Source organism: Monodelphis domestica, chromosome 8 (assembly GCF_027887165.1).
Source record: "Monodelphis domestica isolate mMonDom1 chromosome 8, mMonDom1.pri, whole genome shotgun sequence".
NCBI classification, from domain to species: Eukaryota; Metazoa; Chordata; class Mammalia; order Didelphimorphia; family Didelphidae; genus Monodelphis; species Monodelphis domestica.
The window spans coordinates 251,661,008-251,680,377 of NC_077234.1; the positions used below are offsets into that span (position 1 = coordinate 251,661,008).

At 41.8% G+C, this 19,370-nt stretch overlaps 1 protein-coding gene across 3 annotated transcripts in view; it reads right to left on the reverse strand.

The window, feature by feature from the left end:
- The window catches only part of LOC103094428 (proto-oncogene tyrosine-protein kinase ROS-like), a 43,810-nt gene that overhangs the window by 5,047 nt on the left and 19,393 nt on the right, over positions 1 to 19,370 (reverse strand). For 2 of the 3 annotated variants that reach the window (XR_008913929.1, XM_056807160.1), the window contains 2 exons: positions 13,838 to 13,901; positions 9,414 to 9,613 (listed from right to left, as the gene is read on the reverse strand). Coding sequence is in view for 1 of the 3 variants with exons in the window: in XM_056807160.1 (XP_056663138.1) it covers positions 9,414 to 9,613; positions 13,838 to 13,853 (216 nt within the window). In the remaining 2 variants the exon portion in view is untranslated. Of the gene's footprint in view, positions 1 to 9,208; positions 9,614 to 13,837; positions 13,902 to 19,370 lie in introns of those variants that run through there. The other variant, XM_056807159.1, reaches the window with a different exon arrangement.

The following is a 19,370-nucleotide window of genomic DNA, read 5'->3' on the forward strand; positions in this document are numbered from 1 at the left end:
AGTTTAAGCCTCCCTAGCTCTCATTTCCCCAATAAGGAAAGTAGGGGCTAGAGAGGAGTACTTTGTCCAGCCTTGTACATCCCATCCAATGAGTGTCAAAGACCCAGTGCAATGTCGGGCTCCTCGATTCAGTCACTTTGCTTTGTCCAGCTTAACGTCACTCTTCAGCACCTTCCGTGGAAGCAACATGCATGACGATGAGAGACATTAGAAAGGTTGGCTAAGACGCTCAGCGCAGAGCGGGGACTTCAGGCTAAAATGATGAACAAAAGCCCTGAAACAACAGTGCAAGCGCAGAAGGGAAGGCAGTGATCAGACAGCACGGGCTGGGACCACTGTGAACGTCAAGTTCAACATGAGCTTGATCCGTGGCCCACTCGACTGACAAGAAGTCAGAAGGATCTGACGGCTCTGAAGCTGTATAGGAAGAGAGGACTTTGGAAGGAGACATGAAGAACTATGTTTGTAGGAGGCTCCTGGGAAGGGGCAGGAAGGGAGAAAGCAGGGGCGTAGAAACACCCACCAAGTCCCATGATTAGTTCTAGGACTTCCCAGTCATGGCCAAATTCATCCTGACAACAAGCCTGCAAAGTGGCATCATTATCATTCCCCTTTCATAGTTGAGGAAATGCAAGCAGACAGAGGTTAAACGACTTCCCTGGGGCCGGGCGGCCAATGGAGGCCCACGATGGGATGTGGATTCAAGTCCCTCCAAGGGAAGTTCATGGGAGGACGTGGGCTGCTTATCCGGAACGAGAGAGGGTCCCGGGGAGGCTCTACGAGTAGATGAAGGCTGAACGTCTGAGGAGGCTCTGCCTGATTTGGGGACACAGACGAGGAGCGGCGGGCAGCCGATCTGGCCCAAAGTAAGGAAAGCCGAAGGGGCTGCCAGAAGAGGACTCCCTCCCCAGACAACGTGCCGACCAATCACGGCACTATAGAGGGCGCTGTGGCTTAGGAAGGGGTCCTGGACAAGATCCCTCCGGAGGTCCTTCACCCCTGAGCTTGTGGGGTCACCAGATAAACATCGGATCCAGGAAAACGGGGGATGTGCAGAGACTTCCTGGAGAGAGACGGCAGGAGATCGCTGCGCAGCTGGCAACAGATCAAGATGTGACTGCGCCAAAGGAGCTTCACAACACGCACAGCCAGTCAGGAAGAGGGACTCAGAACTAGAGGCCGCAACTCCTCCCGGCGAGCCTTTCCTTCCAACGCAGCCATTCCGACCTCTGCTCCATGGGTGCTCCTGTCCTCACTGCGTGTTAGTGCACTCACTGTGTCCGGAGAAGGAAGTTCTAATATACACGCTATATACACACACAGGGTGTGGGGGAGGGGCAGTGAGGGGCGGGGCTGTCAGAGAAGAAGGCGCGACTCCAGCCCAGATTTGAGGTCCCTCCACAAGGATGGTCTCCCCTCCGTGACAAGGAGAAATCCGAAAAGTGAACTTGGCCGGCTATGGGGAAAACAGAACAGGCTTAAAATGACTGCAAAAGCCTAACGTACACACACACACATGTGTGCACACGCACACACGCACGCGCACACACACGCACACGTGTGCGCACATGTATACACACTAGCTCATTCTAGAAGGAGCTGAGACACGAGGCAGCGCGTCCTTATTGACTACACAGCTTGTGTGTCCATCACAAAACACTAACAAAGTGGCAAAGGCATTTGTGCATTAAACAACCAAAGCCTAACGTACACACACACATGTGTGCACACGCACACGCACACATGCACATACACACGCACACGTGCGCGCACGTATACACACTAGCTCATTCTAGAAGGAGCTGAGACACGAGGCAGCCCTCCTTATTGACTACACTGCTTGTGTGTCCTTCATCACAAAACACTAACAAAGTGGCAAAGGCATTTGTGCATTAAACAACCAAAGCCTAACGTACACACACACATGTGTGCACACGCACACACGCACGTGCGCACACACGCACACACATGCGCACACACGTATACACACTAGCTCATTCCAGAAGGAGCTGAGACACGAGGCAGCCCTCCTTATTGACTACACTGCTTGTGTGTCCTTCATCACAAAACACTAACAAAGTGGCAAAGGCATTTGTGCATTAAACAACCAAAGCCTAACGTACACACACACATGTGTGCACACGCACACACGCACGTGCGCACACACGCACACACATGCACACACACGTATACACACTAGCTCATTCCAGAAGGCGCTGAGACACGACGCAGCGCTCCTTATTGACTACACTGCTTGTGTGTCCTTCATCACAAAACACTAACAAAGTGGCAAAGGCATTTGTGCATTAAACAACGCTGGAGGAATCAGGACCAAGAGTGCTGTGGGCAGGGAGCAAAGGAACCAGCGGAGGAAGGACGCCCGTGACACGCTACTGAGTCGGCCTGTCCTGGATCCCAGAGGAATCGGGCCATGACCCCCAGATCGGCCCGAGACAGGCCGGTGGCTGAGAATGGGCCTCCTTCCAGCGGGGCGCCACTGTGTGAAGGGCACAGAGAGGCCAAAGGAAGGCGCGTGCCAGGCGTGCTGGGCTGCCGTTCTCTCAGATGGGGAGTCAGGCATGTAAGCGCCTCTTGGGGCATCACGTGAGCAGAGAAGGCGATGGGGCGGGGCTGGGGGCGGGATCACGGATGGGGGAATCCCGCGGTCAGATGGGTCAGATGAGGCTGGTCCGTGGCCAGTCTGGGTGCTTGGGGAGCCACCCCGTGGAGGATTAAGCCCAGGAGGAGCGGGTGGACGGCAGCCCTGACTTCGAGAGAGCGTGCAAAATGGGGGCCTCATTGATTCAGTGTGAAACAGGGACGTCTTAGGTGGTCATTGTAGAATGAGGAACCATCGGCGATCTTCCCTTTGGGGCTGGGGTGAACTGAACGTGGGAGCGGAAGCCATTCTGTTTTCTTTGTTCCTTTCTTTTTCCAAATGACAGAAAATTAGGTTGACCCTAAAAGTTGCTATTAACTGTGTCGGGCAAACGCTGAGTTTTGTCCTTTTCAGGCCCGTCCTCCCAGGGAGTGCCGCGAGCAGAAGGACCGGGTCCGCCCAGCTGGCCCTGGAGGCCGAGTGCCCTGCCTGGCGCCAGCCCAGCCTGCGGAGGCCGCTGGCCCCCTTATATGCCCCTGCAGACGTTTGTGTCCAAGCCCCGAAGGCTCGCTTTTCTCGGAAGCCGCCTTAGAGGGGCCCCAGGGGCCGCCCTTGGCTGGCAGCTGGAGGCTGCTCTAAGGCCATCTCCCACCCGGCCTCAGGAAGGGCCAGCCCATAAGTATGTCCGCTGGCCGCAAGTCGCCAGCAGGGAACAAGCGGGAAGGAGGACCTCTGAGCGGAGGCGGGGGCGGCTTTCACTGGCGCCTGACTGCCTGAGGCCCACCGGCCACAGCTCCACTGGAAGCACACAAAAGGGCGAGCAAAGCGCAGGGCCCTGCGGGGCTCCCGATCTCCGTGTAGGGGAGCCCAGGCCGGAGAGAAGGCTCACCTGGTTTCACGGGCCTCTGGAGGCAGCGCTCGGGGCTAGCCCTGGAGCGCGGCACGGACCCGCCCACTCACGGGCGGAGCCGGGTGGCCCTCAGGCACCAGACACCAGGAAACAGGACGTCCTAAGCTGCAGCCTCGTGTGAAGGCCCGAGGGGCAGGGTCGCCCCTTCCTCTGGGGTCCTCCCAGGCTTTACTGTGGTGGCCGGGGTGCTCCTTCGGGGTCCTCACAGGCCAGATGGAAGGAAAACCTCTCCGGAAGTCGTTGCCACAGAAGTGGAGCTCCTGGAGCACAAGATGCTCCCTCTGCACCCGGAGCTCCTGAAGGGAACCCCACCACGGAGACGCGGATGGGAAAGCACCGCTGGGCAAGAACGCCCCGCATCACCTTCAGAGGGGTATTGGGGGCCGCCGCAAACACTCCATTCGGGGAAAGAAATAAGGAGGCCACAAAGACCCAGGCAGTGACCGGCCCCGGGCGAGAGCCACCCTCGAGGAGCCCAAAAGCAATGCCGCGCCGCGGCTGGGCTCACTGCTTCAGCACAGAGCAGGCCGGTCTGCTCCCAAAACACGGGGCTCATCTCTAGTGGAATCCGTCAGGCGCAACGCTTTAATTTAGTTGAGAAGCGGTGACGTTTCATCAGGTGCCAAAGGGGCCCAAGAGAACTGATTCGTAAACTCCAAATTCCTGGTCTTCCAGGAAGAAGCAGGCGCGCTAGCCTAACGGCCTCCAGTCGAGCTCTTCCTGAAGAGGCGCATCGTCAGCACTTCTGGGAATGAGCGCAGACTACAAGGGAACACCTTAGCGAGAGGAGAGGGCCGAAATAGACCACCACTCGGAGCGATCTCACAGACCACTCCTTCTATGCGGAGGAGGAAGAAGCTTTTCTCACATCCGGCTCAATCCTCCCCTTCCTCAACTCTCACTCATTGCTTCTGGCTCGGTTCTATCAGGTTAAACAGAGGAAGTATAATAGCTCTGGCTCAAAATAGTGGGGGGCTGCTCTTCCGTCCCACCTCCCTTCTCTGAGCCGGAAATTCATAGCTCATTCGCTACAACTTCCCTTGTTTAACAGTATGGGGTGGTGTTCAAAAGCCTCGAGGACACCGCCTGGGGCAGGGCTGGCTGCTGGACCGCACTCCGGGTAGCCCTGAAAAGCAATCTGGTAGAAACGGTGGCGAGGCTAACCATTCCTACCGCGCCCCCCAATAAGCCCTAAATGAGTTCAGCATAAAAGATCGGATCATAAATAAAGGAGAGGAACAGGAAAGGAGGTCTCTTTTAAAAGTGTAGGTGAGGGGAGATTTCTTGGCCATGGGAAGTCGAGAGGGTCCTAAAAGATCAAAGAGATGGAATAGAAAGTGCTCATCACACAAAATTAAAAGGCACGGGCATAGAAAGCCAAGGAAGTTAGAATTAAAAGGGAAGCAGTTTGTTGGGGGAAATCTTCGTAGGCAATTCCTCTAAGAGAGATTTGATGTCAAAGATAAATAAGTCACGTATGAATTTATAAAAACAAAATTTTCATTCCAAAATAGACACTTATAGTATATACACAGGCTGTTTTCAAAGGGAAAAATGCAAACTGCCAATAACCAAGTGAGAAAAATATTTCAAATCACTAAAGAAATGCAAATGGAATCAACTCTGAGTTTGCCTCTTATACTCAACAGATTTATAGGGAAAAGGAAAGGCGATAAAGGCCATTAATAGAGGGACTACAGAAATACAGACACACAGAAGTATAGACATGCATTGTGCACCGAACTCTAAATTGTTTCAACCATTCTGGATTGCACTTTGAAACTACATACAAATAATCACCAAACTCTGAGTCCCCTTTAATCTAGTGATTCCTATAACAGATATACAACAGAGGCCAAAGAAAGATGGGGGTATATAGAGCAAAGAACTGGAAACAAAGTAAGTGGATATCAGTTGAGAAATAGATGAGCAATTTAGGCTTCTGGCAAATAAGATGGCAGAGAAAGGAACATTCTGAACATACCTAAACCCACCTGCAAAGACACACACACACCTCAAAATAAATTTTGAAGCAGCAGAACCAACAGGTGAAGCAGGATTTCAGCCAAGAAAATGTAGAGGGATAGCAAGAAAGATGTGACTCTGCATTAAGAGGAGAGAGCAGGGGAACCAGCAGTGTAAGGAATGATACAGTACAAGCATGCCCAGGAGAACCCTCAGCAGAAAGGATAACTATGGCACTCAAAATACCAAGGGAACTGGCAGCTGAGGTGCAGAATCTAAATAAATCCATTGTATGTGGCACCCAGAGGAACCCAAGGACAATATTCCATCCATACCAGAAGTGGAGGGGAGTTTCAATATATAGGGAAGGCCATGTAAAAAGTCCCCCAAAATGAGGGGGCAGCTGGGTAGCTCGGTGGATGGAGAGCCAGGTCTAGAGATGGGAGGTCCTAAGTTCAAATCTGGCCTCAGATTTCCCAGCTCTGTGACCCTGGGCAAGTCACTTAACCCCCATTGCCTAGCCCTTACCACTCTTCTGCCTTGGAGCCAATACACAGTATTGATTCCAAGAATGAAGAGTTTAAAAAAAAAAAAGTCCTTCAAAATGAACAAAAGACAAAGAAAAGACCTGACTGTGGAAAGTTGTTTCTGCAACAGGGAAGACCAAAATACAGGCTCAGAAGAGGACAGTAGAGCCAAAACCAAAATCTGTGAGGCCTCAAAGGGAAATGTGAAAGTGCCAGGCCCAAAATGAATTCCTGGAGGAGGTCCAAAAGAGGATCAAAAAACAAGTAAGGAGAAATTAGGAAAGAAAATAATAGAAATATTCAACAGCTTAGAATATAAAATGACTGAAGAAAATATCTTTCTTACCATAAAAAAAGGCAACACAAAACCTCAAACAGGAAAATAACTCCCTAAAAGAGGAAATAAAAGCCTCAAAAAAAAGGAAGTGACTCCTTAAAAAATAGAAATGGACAAATGAAGGTTAATGATTCCATAAAACAGTAGGAAAAATGAAATGATTTCAAAAAACTGAAAAAAGAAAAGAAAATCTGAAATATCTCATTGGAAAAACAACTGATCTGGAAAATAGATCCAGGAGAAATAATCTAAGACTCATTGGGCTCCTTAAAAGCCATGAATTTTTTTAAAGCCTGCATATGATATTATAAGAAATTTTCAGAGGGGACTTCCCTGATATTCTTGAATAAGAGGATAAAATAGGAATAGAAAGAGATCCAAAAGAGATCCCAAACTTAGATGAACAATTTATAGTGTAGGCAACTAAAGTACAATCATTGCATTATAAGGGTATTACTGGAACTGAGCTTTGTGAGCCCAGCCATTATAAGAATATGTAGCACACTCATTCTGATTTAACCCTGCAAGTGGACTTTTAAAAATATGCAGGCATTCTGTGACTTCTTATTCTGGGTACTGAATGTCTTTTTGATTGGCTTTTGAGAGGAAACTGGATGTGTAAACAAAAGTCTACGATGGGAGTCGCTTAGTCTTTTTCCTTTCTGGGCAGGTTAGAGTGAGGTGACAACTATAATAAAAATCCTCATGAGGACAGTACCAGTGGTTTCCTCTCCTCACACAAGTCCCTAAGAAGCTATGAATACATTGCTCTGTTTTTGCCTCTATCACTGATTTGTGTCTTCTTTCTTGACTTAAGTAGAGCAGTTCTGAAGATGTAGTGAAATAGTTGGTTACCCGGTGAATTTAGAAAGCCCAGGTAGCACCGGACATTCCAGGAACTGGGCACTGAGTCCAGTAAGAAGAAAAGCCCTCAGTGACCTGCTTAACTTAGCCTAGTGATGGGTCAGCAGTGGAATTTGAGATGAGCCAAAGACATTAGAAAAGTCACACAGTGCCTGAACAAAGACCCTCAAACCTGGGGGGAGTCGATACAGACTGTTCCTAACCTCAGGACATAACAAAATAAATATAGACTAGAGGGAAGGGAATCTTCGAGGGAAAGGCACTAATAAAAGAAGCCCAAAGAAAGACTCCCTGGAGATGGCATGTGACTGAATATTAAAGGAAGCCACTGATTCTAAGAACAGGTATCTGAGAGGGGAAGCATTTTAGGTTTGTGGAATAGTCAGTACAAAGGGATAGATACGAGAGATGAAGTGTGTGAACACAGAATGTGTGGGAGAAAGAAGAATGTTAGAAGACTGGAAAGGTAAGGGGAAGCCAACTTACCAAGAGTTTAAATGTCAAAACAAGGACTTCTCATATGATCTTGGTAAAAATTAAATGATATCTCTAATCATAAAGATATTCTATTTTATGAGGTTTATTAAGGATTATTAGACATCAAGGATACAAAATAAAAACCACGTGCCCATGTCTGATTAGCCCATTCAAAATCCCCACACTTAGCTTACTTGCTACAGCATTGCAATGGAAGAGAAGAGAGTGTGGGGGGCGTTACTGCCAGTTAAATACCAATTGTGATCTCACCAATGTGGAGACTCACATGAGATTATAGGGAATTCTGGGAAATACCAAGGACTTCTGGGGGTTGAAGTTTGGGTTCAAAATCTCCCTTTTTACATCCTTGAAGTAATAGGAAACCCCTGAAATTTGTTGAGAAGTGGTAGAGTGATATGGTTAGACCTATGCTTGAGAAAAAACACTTTGGATAATTTTTAAAAGGAAGCATCTATTGTATATTACTCATGTCCTAGACATGGACTGCTTAGTTTGCCCTCCAAAATCTTAGCTGAGGACTGCAACTAAAGAGCTTTCCCCTCTGAACTCCAATAGCACCTGGTATCTGACTTGCTTTCTTCTTTGCCACTTTATCACAAGCTGTCCTTTGTTAATTATTTCAATATGTAAATAACTTGCATGTATATTTGCACATATAGAAATCACTATAACCCTCTTATCTTGTATTTAATAAAGTGACTAATAAATGTTTTTGATTGGTTATCTGATTAAAGCAAAATGATGATGAAACCAAGACCACAGTATTTTGCATACACTGCAAATATTTTTTTACACAGTCATTCAAAGCAAATTAAACCTTTCAGGACTCCAGAGAATCTCTAAAACTTTAAAATGCAAAAAAGTTTCCCATATGTGTTGCTAGACTGTTTCCTAATCTAGAAATTCCCCATGTCAATGAAATCCTAGGTCTAGGTCCCATCCCTACTGAATGAATGAACACATCACAGCTAATATTTATAGAACACTTCACGTCCTCTCCACAACCCTTTCCTCCCTTTATTATGAATGAGGAAACTAAGACTTACAAGCAGATGGAGTGACTGTCATCTAGCTCATGTGAACAATACAGTGAACAACAGGTCCAATTTATCTATGGGCAGGAGTTAACTTTAATATGTTCTGAGGAAGTCATCTTGAAAGTGCACAACTATGACTATATCGGCAAGTTTCTGGTACTATTGAGAGGGAGGAAAAAGAGCTCACCCATGTGACAGTGTTATTAGCTCAATAATCTTTGTAGGCAAAGGACATACATTTTTTTTAAGATGAGCAAGAATTGGTAGCAAGAACTGAAGTAAATAACCTCTACTACAGAGGTTAGAACCAACTCTGAGATGCTATGACTGTGAGTTTCTAAATTATAGACAAAAAAAAGAAAAGATCAAGCCATTAAAAAAACTCCTGCTAAATTGCAATTTTCCTCAAATTAGGTCAGTCTCAAAGCAAGAGTAGGTCTATTCAAATATTTGCTTTCAAATGACCTCCTGAGAAAATTGCCTCGAGTTCAAAAATATTTTATTCCAAATTACTTAATGACCACTTATAAAAGCTCTCAGCAGTTATGGTACACTTATTTGTAGTACTAATGCAAATAATAGACTCTAGATTGATTTTAACTGATATATGAACAGCAATAAACACATAAGTAAAAGAAAAAAATGACTAGAATAAGTTGAAGTTTAGCAATCATACCTGCATTTCCTTAGCAAAATCCACACTAATACTCAAAAGCAAATTATGGGACAAAAAGTAGGGCGTGCCATTTTGTTTGATGTAAGTCATATCAATAACTGATGACAGAGATATCTTCTGAGCAATTTCCTTGGCATCCATATCAAAAAGCATAATTTGTCTGTCGTCTACAATCCACACATAAGGTATAGGGTCGGCATCTGTTAAGAAAGAAGAATATTCCTAAAAAGAAAATGTCTGAGGAAAAAAATTAAAATGGTACCTATTTATGGCATCAGTGAGTGGAGAGAAATGTCACCCGGGCGGCAGCCAGTGACAAATTTCTCAGATGGGACCTCGTATTCCAAACCAGCTAGCCTCGTGTTCATTCTTTTCGGTTGCTTCAGCTTTTGTTCCTGCCTTTCCCTGTTCATCAAAGTCTTTGATCTTTCAGATAATTTCCTTCCAGGAATTGTTAGTCTCTTCTTAGTGGCATCTCCACTCACCATGAAGAAGAGCATCTCAAGTAGTTCACACTCATACAAAGTACTTCCTCCGCGTGAACTTTGCACGGTGATAGTCACAAACACCTTTGTTCGACGTACACATCTGTTTTGTACCTTTTTGGGTAATAAAGATCTGAGAATGATTCAATAATGTTGCGATATCAGTTGTTACATGTTTCAGGGGATATCAAATGATTTTAATGTGAGCACACAAGACATTTTTGGTGGAAAATCTTTTTAAGTCATGATTTACACTCTCCCAAGTGATTTTTAATATAATCAACAAAAAATAAGCAGAATTCAAACTCAAATTTCTACTTCTTTCAATTGTGAACTGTAAAGAAGCAGAATATTGTTTAATTACATTCATAAAGATAATGGAGAAATAGAGAAGTAGATTTATGAAATGGTATTTATTACTATAATTTTTCAGTTACTTTTGGGGGGATAGTGGGCATATTCATAAGTATATGGATTTATTTCTAAGTCTTCGGAGTCCTCTTCTCTTTCAGATATCTTAAGAAGTGATTGCTCAATGTCTATAAAATTACATCATCTCCAACACTGATTTTCCTAAAGGATATTTGGTTTATGCTTTGCTTTGTCTTCTTTAGTGGCATATTTAATTCTGCATGTAGCATATTGAAGACTTTCCTTGACGCCTCAATGTAGTAAAAGTTCAAACGGTCTAGGGAGTTAAGTCACACGTTTAATAGAAACGAGTGTATTGGGGGGGGGGGACATTCTCAGAAAAATAGGCCTGGAAACTTGAAGCAGTATACATAGAGATGCCAACCATTTTTTTCCTGCTCTGATAAAGCATTCAGTCAAATTTGAAGAGATGGCAATGTCAGAGAGGGAGTGAGCTGGTAGGACAGGAAGTCAACTTCTTGAGCATGCACAGTCTGGGATTAAAATGTAGAAGTTTAGGGAGTGATTAACAGCTCTGTCTGCCCAGAATGCCAATTTATATAAGTGTGATGCTTTCAAGTAGTCTAGAAAAAAATCCAGTTTTTTTTAACCTTTTCACATTTTTTCTTAAACCAAGTTTCCCAAAATATTTGTCAGTACCTCCATTTCTTTCTACTTTTTTTCACTGAATATACCACATATGAGGATTAAAAAAAAAAAGCTTATTAATGAGAGTTGAAATACGAAATTAGAAAATTCCTCAACAAAAATGATCTTTCTAGTTACCCTGAGACACATGATAAAACTAAGTCCCTTACTTATTCTTCCAAAGAAAATCTTTGAATCCTCTTTCCATTCATTTAAAATGTCCTCTTCTCTTCTGGTTTCATCTATAGGAATGATGTCAATATCGATAACATTCAGGTTTTTTCAGTAGGAATTCTATTTGTGAATTACTATGCAAAAATGTCACATAACACAGAAAAACAATAGTGAAATTAATGTCTGGAAATTTTGTGATCTTTAGAGTGTTCTTTATAGCTTCTCATGACACTGCCACCATCATCACAGAAACAGAAAGCTGCCATTTAAGGCTTTTTGCCTGAATTTCATGGAATGCATCCATTATCAAGTGGCAGATTTATAAATAAGCTGCGTACACTTATACAGACCAGTCCTTAGAAATCACATATGGACTGTTGCCATAACCATACTCGAAGCCTTTCCAGCATGGTAGAATTTGGCAGTTTTCCATTGGTATTGTCTTGGAGAACTCAAGTAATTCTCCATGCCACATGAAGACATGTGAGTAGGACTTTATGTACATAAAAAATTAATCCAATCATAATTTATTGATATTTGTTACATGACATTATTCCCTAGAAAGGGTAGAGGAAGGTTTGTTCCAAAATTATGCTGATAAAAATAGAATTTATTAAAAATAAACATTCTTTCCTTTAACATAGCAAAGATCTGTGGTAGGTATTAATGACACATAAGCAAAAATAAAGTAGTTCCTTCTTTCAACACAGTGAAATATCCCAAAATATGATCCAAGTAACTCTCCTCTTTCTATTTGGTTTTTGGATCAGTTATTTTCCATTTCCAGTTTCTGATTTACTCTTTCTGGACCAAATCAATGCACTGTTCATCCAACTACCTCGCATAGTTTAGATAATAAGCATTTTTAGACAAGATTTTCTCCCTTTGGGTATGGTTGAGTGGAATTCGTTGGGCGTAATTATGGATTTTATTTAAGAAGCAATGCAATATTTCTGTCTTGCCACAATTAGCACAGAATCTACAAAAAAAGAGCTACTAGAAGCTCTCACTCTCTATAGAGAATTCCTATTCCAGTTGCACTCTAAAATACTTCTGGGAAGATTGCATCTCTAGATTTTATTGTCTCCTAGATCAAATTTAATTCTGTAGTAGAATATTTTAAAAAGCATTTTGTATGACATTAACTGATACATGGCATGGGTGATACTTTATTGGATGTATTTTAAGGTGACACTTTATTTTGTTGAGTTAAATGTATTTTTGGGGGGAGGGTCAACAACAAGCAATATATCTTCAGTGGAGTTTTCATTCTAATCAACCTTCAGAAAAGGCAAGTCTGTAAAGATATCACCTATGGTAGGATAATATTTATTAAATCTATCTATTGCCTTCTAATATATTCATTATGGATGTTTTTCAATAGGTGGAGGAAATATTTTTATAAAGATTTCAAAGAGATAAAAATGGATTATGGATATAGCATACTCTGTTTTCAATTGACTGTTTGATTATAAGCTTGGTCGTTTTGAGATTCATTTCTTAAATATCCTTAAAAGTGTATCTTTTCCAGCCCAGATTTTTCCTGTATTTGACCTAGTCCAGTTTTGCTTCAGGGCCCTTTAGATTTCATCATGTAGTGAATTGAAGACTGTGCTGTTGGGGTCCAAATGTGGCAACTTCACTATCATTAATAAAAAAGCATAGTTAAGAAATATGGGTAGCTCTCTTGAATAGTTTATATTTTTCTAGTGGTTTTAGGAGGATCTGGTTGAACTGAATCTCTTGCTAAACTTTCCGTAAACTCGTTTTTTATAACTCTACTTCTAACTGTTTGGTGAGGCAATAAATGCTGATCATAACGTTCCAGAGTCCTTCTAGATAAGAGGTACGGCTCTAATCAGCGAGCCCCTGGAATTTCAACCAGGGCTCATCACTCATTCATACTCCTTGGCTCAAACCATGCCAACTTATCCTCCTGTAACTTCCTGCAGTTTCAGGCCCATTCCTTTATCATAAGCATCCATCAATTTCAACCAGTCAGTTAAGATTAAAACCTTATTCTTTAATAATAATAATTTGCATGTAATGGCTTATAATTATACATTTTCAGACCTCTGCTTGAACGGGTCCCTATAAATGTAATTAATCCTTCCTCCGATGATCCTTCAAGGTCCAGATCGAATAATGGGATCATAAATTCAGGACTCCAAGGACCTTCAGAAATGAATTAGTTCAACCCTCTCATTTTACACATGAGGAAACTAAAATTCTTGTGGGTTAAGTGGCTTTCCCAAGATCTGAAAGTTAACCACTGTCGGATGCCCAGCTGACCAGCTCATCTACAAATAATTTTCTATCATTTAATCCTTTCATATTGTGTACTAACAAACACATAGTAGATTTTTTGAAAGGTTATTGAATAAATAGATTTATTTGGTGAGAAAAATTTTAAATGAAAACTTTATGAAATAAGTAGTAAAAGTAATCTATCCCCATTTTACAGATGAAATGGAGAGTTTGCCTGCAGTCACATAATTGGTGAGTGTCTGACTCTGCACTCAAAATAAAATCTTTAATATATATATATATATATATATTATAAATATATAATCTCCTACTGGTTACAACACTGTGTCTAATTAACCTAAAACATCTCACAGTCTCTCAACAACTAACACTTAAATTATTATAATGATTAATGTATCATTTATGATAAAATTTTATTTTTTAAAGGAATATACTAACCTTTTATACTTTTCATCTTCACCTCTGCAGTGGGTCCCAGACCAGCATTTGTAAAACCTGCAATCTAGGAACATAATTGAATAATTCTTATGATTTCAATTCCCTTTTCATTGACTTATTTGATAATATCTGTATCTTGTTTATCTAACATTGCTTTAAAATATCTTTGCAAGCAACTACTAATTCTATCTCAACATTCCTATACCTTTCAAAGGAAATATCATTAACTTACCATCCATTAGTTAATTTTTAAACCTGAAAAATTAATTTTGTTGTAGTGAAGGTAAGGATTTATTGGATTTAGTGACTCAAAATATTCGGAGTATAGAATGAATATTGAAGAATTGAAAAGCAAAGGAAGTAGAAGGAGACAAGAAGGAAACAAACAAGAGATCACTGAGAAAAGGAGGCTGGTGGGAAGGGAAAAGGCTCTTAAAGTTTTTTATAGAGCAAAAGAAAGTTCATTCAAGTTCATTCCCTCCAAAGACTCAAGTTAAAAATGTCCATTTGCAAAGGGGTCATTTCATTTCATCTCAATCCCTAGAAGAGATCTCCCATGGCAATTTTTTAACCTTTCAAGGAAAACAAAATTTCACTAGCAAATAATAATATTCTCCCTTAATAGTTCCTGAAGTCCAATTAGGAGAGTTCCTTAAGCTTTCCTTACAATTAAAATATACTAAATATAATCCCCAAATTCAAAAAATGAAGAAGGCGTTTTTGGTATCATAAATAGAATAAGAAGGTACTGAGAGGGCCTTTAATGAGTAGATGACAATGACATATATCATTAACGAGTATTTATAGAGAAATGTTTCTACAGAGTTACCTGGCACCATTTGTTCTCAGAGAAATATAAGAATTCAGTGCAACAAACACTTATTACTGAACGCCTATGCAGAAGGCTCTGAGCCAGGGCTGGGAGTATGAAGGTGAAAAGGAACAAAGCTATGAAGAGGATAGCACAGGAGAGTATGCTCCTGAGGAAGTATGACGAGAGGCAATGTGACCAAGCCAAGGGGAGGTCCAGGCAAATGCCTAAGAAGCCATCTATGGAGGAGGAGGTGACTTTCATTGAATAGCCGATGGAAAAACTTGATGGGTGCGATGTTGCTTGAACCAGACCTTGAAGGAAAAGAATTTGAGTATAGTGTAATGCGGAGGGAATCAGAGAGGCACAGCAAATGGCGGGATGCCTGAAGGATAGAGCACGGTGAAATGAAGCTGGGAAGGTAGGCTTGGCCCAAATTGCAGAGCATCTCAGGGTTCCGTCCAAGAAATCTTTACTTCATTTCCTATGCACAAGGGCAGCAATGGCGCACCATGCAGGGCCCTCGAGAGGACAGTTCAAGTCCTGCCTCCCCCACGGGGTGGTGATGGCGATTCTCGCTGTTCTAAGTAAACATGGAATCCTGCCTTGAAGAGAATCCTCGCTCCAACCTTTTCCCTCCGAGGGTTAGGGATTCACTGATCGTCCAGATGAGGACAGAGATATGAAAAGACCTCTATAGTTGGGAGATACATGTGGCAGGCAAATGGCATAGGGACTGGGCAGAGAAGAGTGGGGACAAGCCAAGCCAATCAGGAGGCTATTTTCAGGAGCCTTTACTAGGGGCTTAGCAATGCTGCTATAGGATGAGTGGAGACCATAATAAAGGGGAGCGTTGTTCCCAGGGTAGAATGAATAGTACTTCAAACAATAGGGACTGGAAGGCAATGGTGTCTAACCGGAGAGAAGAAAAGCCACGTGGATTTTGGAGTGTGGTGCCGAGGCGACGCGAAGGAGACTCAAAGCAGAGAGGAGGTCGGAAGGAGGAACATATGTTGGGGTGCAGGGGAGGGAGGGGGACAGAATTGGGGTATCAGTTACAGATGTTTTAAGTAGGAAGGACAGGCAGAATACCGGGAGGAAATGATCAAACTCTCAGCATTTTATCTGTGAATAAACTCAGCATCTCAGAGTCGCAAGCTGGATGTGAAGTCAGAGGAGATGTAGCCCAAACTGTATCTGAACTACAATTTCCTCCATTCATTCTTAACAGTTTTCAAACATCCATATCTACAGTGATAGAGAACTCCCTTCCAAAGGAAGGCCATTTTATTATATATATATAATTTTTCAAAGGAATATTCTATGTGAAGTTAATTTTCCAGCATATTTGGTTTTAATAAATATATTTTCCTTGGGTTGGGGGTAGGAAAGTTCATCGGAACAGCTACTCAGCAGGTCATTAAAAATGAGGAACTGTTGCTCAAAGGAAAGATGAATCCTGGAGGTAGAACTGTGGGAGATAACTATATGGACAAGATAGATTAAAGCCATGGGTTTAGATCTCTAAGGTGGGAGCACAGAGTAAAAAAAGTGTTGTTTGCTCATAAATTACTTTTAAAAGATCATATAAAAAGCACAAACTTGTTTTAATGATCCATAACTCTCAACTAATGAAGTCCAACTTAATGAACATGTCTAGCTGTAAAACAGAAGGATTTCAAGTCAGGGGAGCTGGGTTTGAATATCAGCTTTATTTTTTATCAGCTACAATCTCAAGATAGAATATAAGGAGGCAATATAAAATGGAAACAGTACACTAACTGTTCCCACAGGAACTAGGTTCAAATTCACATTTGATTCTTATTAGCTGAGTGAATTAAAGACAAGTACCTTTCTGAGCCTTAGTTTCCTCATCTATGATATGAGATATTGGATTTTATGCTCTCTTAGGTTCAGCTTCATTCAGATCTATGCCCTTTGAGGGCCAGAATTATTTCATTGGTGTATTTACATTTCCTGTGAATCTTAATTAACAGTTTCTTATATGATTGAATATCACCTAACTTCCCTGGATATTAGTTACTCAGATATAATAATAACAGTTTCTATTTATATATTGGTTTAAGGTTTGCAAAATATTTTACACAACATTATCTCTTCTGATCCTCACAATAACTTTATGAGGTCATGCATTAAAAGTATTTCTTATATACATTTTAAAGGTAATACCAAGGCTCAGAAAGGTTAACTGACTTGCACATTATGAAATGACCAGAAGAGCTAAATACCATATTTGAACCTAGCTAAATCTCAATTCAAAGTCCAACACATTTCTTGTTACACATTCCAGCTCTGAATACATGATTTTACTATGTTTATGAAAATGATTACAGGCAGAATCAAGATGGTGGCTTAGAGGCAGCAAAAGTTCAAACTTCTGCAAACCCTCAAAAACACAGTGCTTTGAATTCCAGCACTTCTGGGTAAACATGGTGGCAGTCTAGATGCAGGACTTGTCCTCTCTTCAGCATCCACTGATATAGACTACCTCAAAAGGTAAAAAAAAAAACAAATTCACAAGAATGAAGGGACTCTACAGTGGGGCAGAGCATTGAAGGAAATGGGATTTGAGCATTTCCACTTAATAAGGGGGTGAAAAAGCTCCCACCAAAACATGAGCTGATCTACCCTCCCCTACCCCACCTACGGAGCCAGAGTAAGAGCCAGCTCAAGACAGAATCAGGGACTGAGCAAGGGACACCTCTAGGTCCTTGGGAGCTGACTAAGACCACCAAAGACCTAGCCCTGAGATAAGCTAGACTTGAAACTCCAGCAGGCTGAAGAGTGCAGACTGAGGACACTCTTGGGAAGATAGCACAGAGAAGGGCAGCAAACAGCAGAAGCTGTGAAGATTCGAGAGCTTGCCTCAGGCAAAATCCTTGCTCCTTAACTCCATACACAGAGAGCCTGCCCATCTCACTCAGATTTCTGACTAAAAAGGGAAGGAAAAACCTCCACAGTGATGGCAAATTGTGCCCAGGAACAACAATCTCCCTCCAAGAAAAACAAGAAGAAGGGATTGACCCTGGAAAATTTTTACAGAGGAAAAACCCAGGCTACAGAGGAAATAGAAAAGTAAATTCAAATAAATGCACCAAAACCTTCCAGAAATATGGAAATTGTCCACAAGCTCTTGAAGAATTTAAATTGGAACAGTGGTTCTCAACCTTTCTAATGCCATGACCCCACAATACAGTTCCTCATGTTGCAGTGACCCCAAACCAAAAAATTATTTTGGTGGCTACTTCAAAAGTGTAATTTTGCTACAGTTATGATTCAGAATGTAAATACCTGATATGCATTATGTATTCTCATTGCTACAAATTGAGAGGTTGAAAACTGCTGAATTGGAGCTTATCAAAAAGAAGGAAAGTGGGAAATATTTAAAAGAGAAAACAACAGTTTTAAAGCAGAAGAACTCCCAATTGGAGAAACAACTAGAAGCCACGAAAAGCAGGATAGACCAAACTGAAAAGGAAAACCAGTCTCTAAAAACCAGAATTAGGTAATTGGAAGACAATGATATTGCAAAACAGCAAGAATTAATAAAGTCAAAAGACTGACAAAATAGAAGAAAACATAAAATATCTCACTGACAAGATGACGACAGATCAGGAAAACAGATCATAGAGAGACAATTTGAGAATCATTGGTCTACCTGAAAACCCATAAATAAAAAGATATCTTGACATCATACTACAAGAAATAATCCAAGAAAACTGCCCTGATGTTCTTGAACAAAGGGACAAAATAGACATTTAAAGAGTTCGTACAACATCCTCTAAATAAAATCCTCAAAAGGCAACTACCAAGAATTTAATTTCCAAAATTCAAGAGCTTTCAAGCTAAGGAGAAATTTCTATAAAAAGCCAAAAAGAGACAATTCACATATCAAGGAGCACCAATCGGGATCACAAAACACCTGGCAGCTTCCACACTAAATGACTGCAAGGCTTGGAACATGATATTCAGAAAGGCAAGAGAATTGGGTCTTCAACCAAGGATCACCTATCCATCAAAACGGACTATATACTTCCAGGGGAAAGTATGAACATTCAACAAAATAGAAAATTTCCAAGTTTTTGTAAAGAAGAGACCAGAACTAAGTGGAAAGTTTGATATCCAAACACAAAAGTCAAGAGAAACATGAAAAGGTATATAAGAAAGAGAGGGAAAAGGGGGGAAAGGTATAATTAGATCAAATTATATATGTGTGTGTGTATGTATATATGTATATATATACATATATAACTATATGGCAAAATGTTATTTGTAACTCTCAAAAATTATATTCACTATTAAAGTAATTAGAGGAATCATTCACAGGAAGAGATTGGGGTAATAAGTACTATAAGATGATATGCAAAAAAGAAAAAAGGGGGGGAATCAAAGATGGCACCAAGAGATACTTGAAGAAATAAAATAAATAGGATAATTTTTATCACACAAAGACACACATGGGAAGGGGAGGGGGAAAACACATTTATAGGAAGGAGAGGGGGCAGCTGGGTAGCTCAGTGGATTGAGAGCTAGGCCTAGAGATGGGAGGTCCTAGGTTCAAATCTGGTCTCAGATACTTCCCAGTTGTGTGACCCTGGGCAAGTCACTTGACCCCCACTGCCTAGTCCTTACCACTCTTCTGCCTTGGAGCCAATACACAGTATTGACTCCAAGATGGAAGGTAAGGATTTAAAAAAAAAT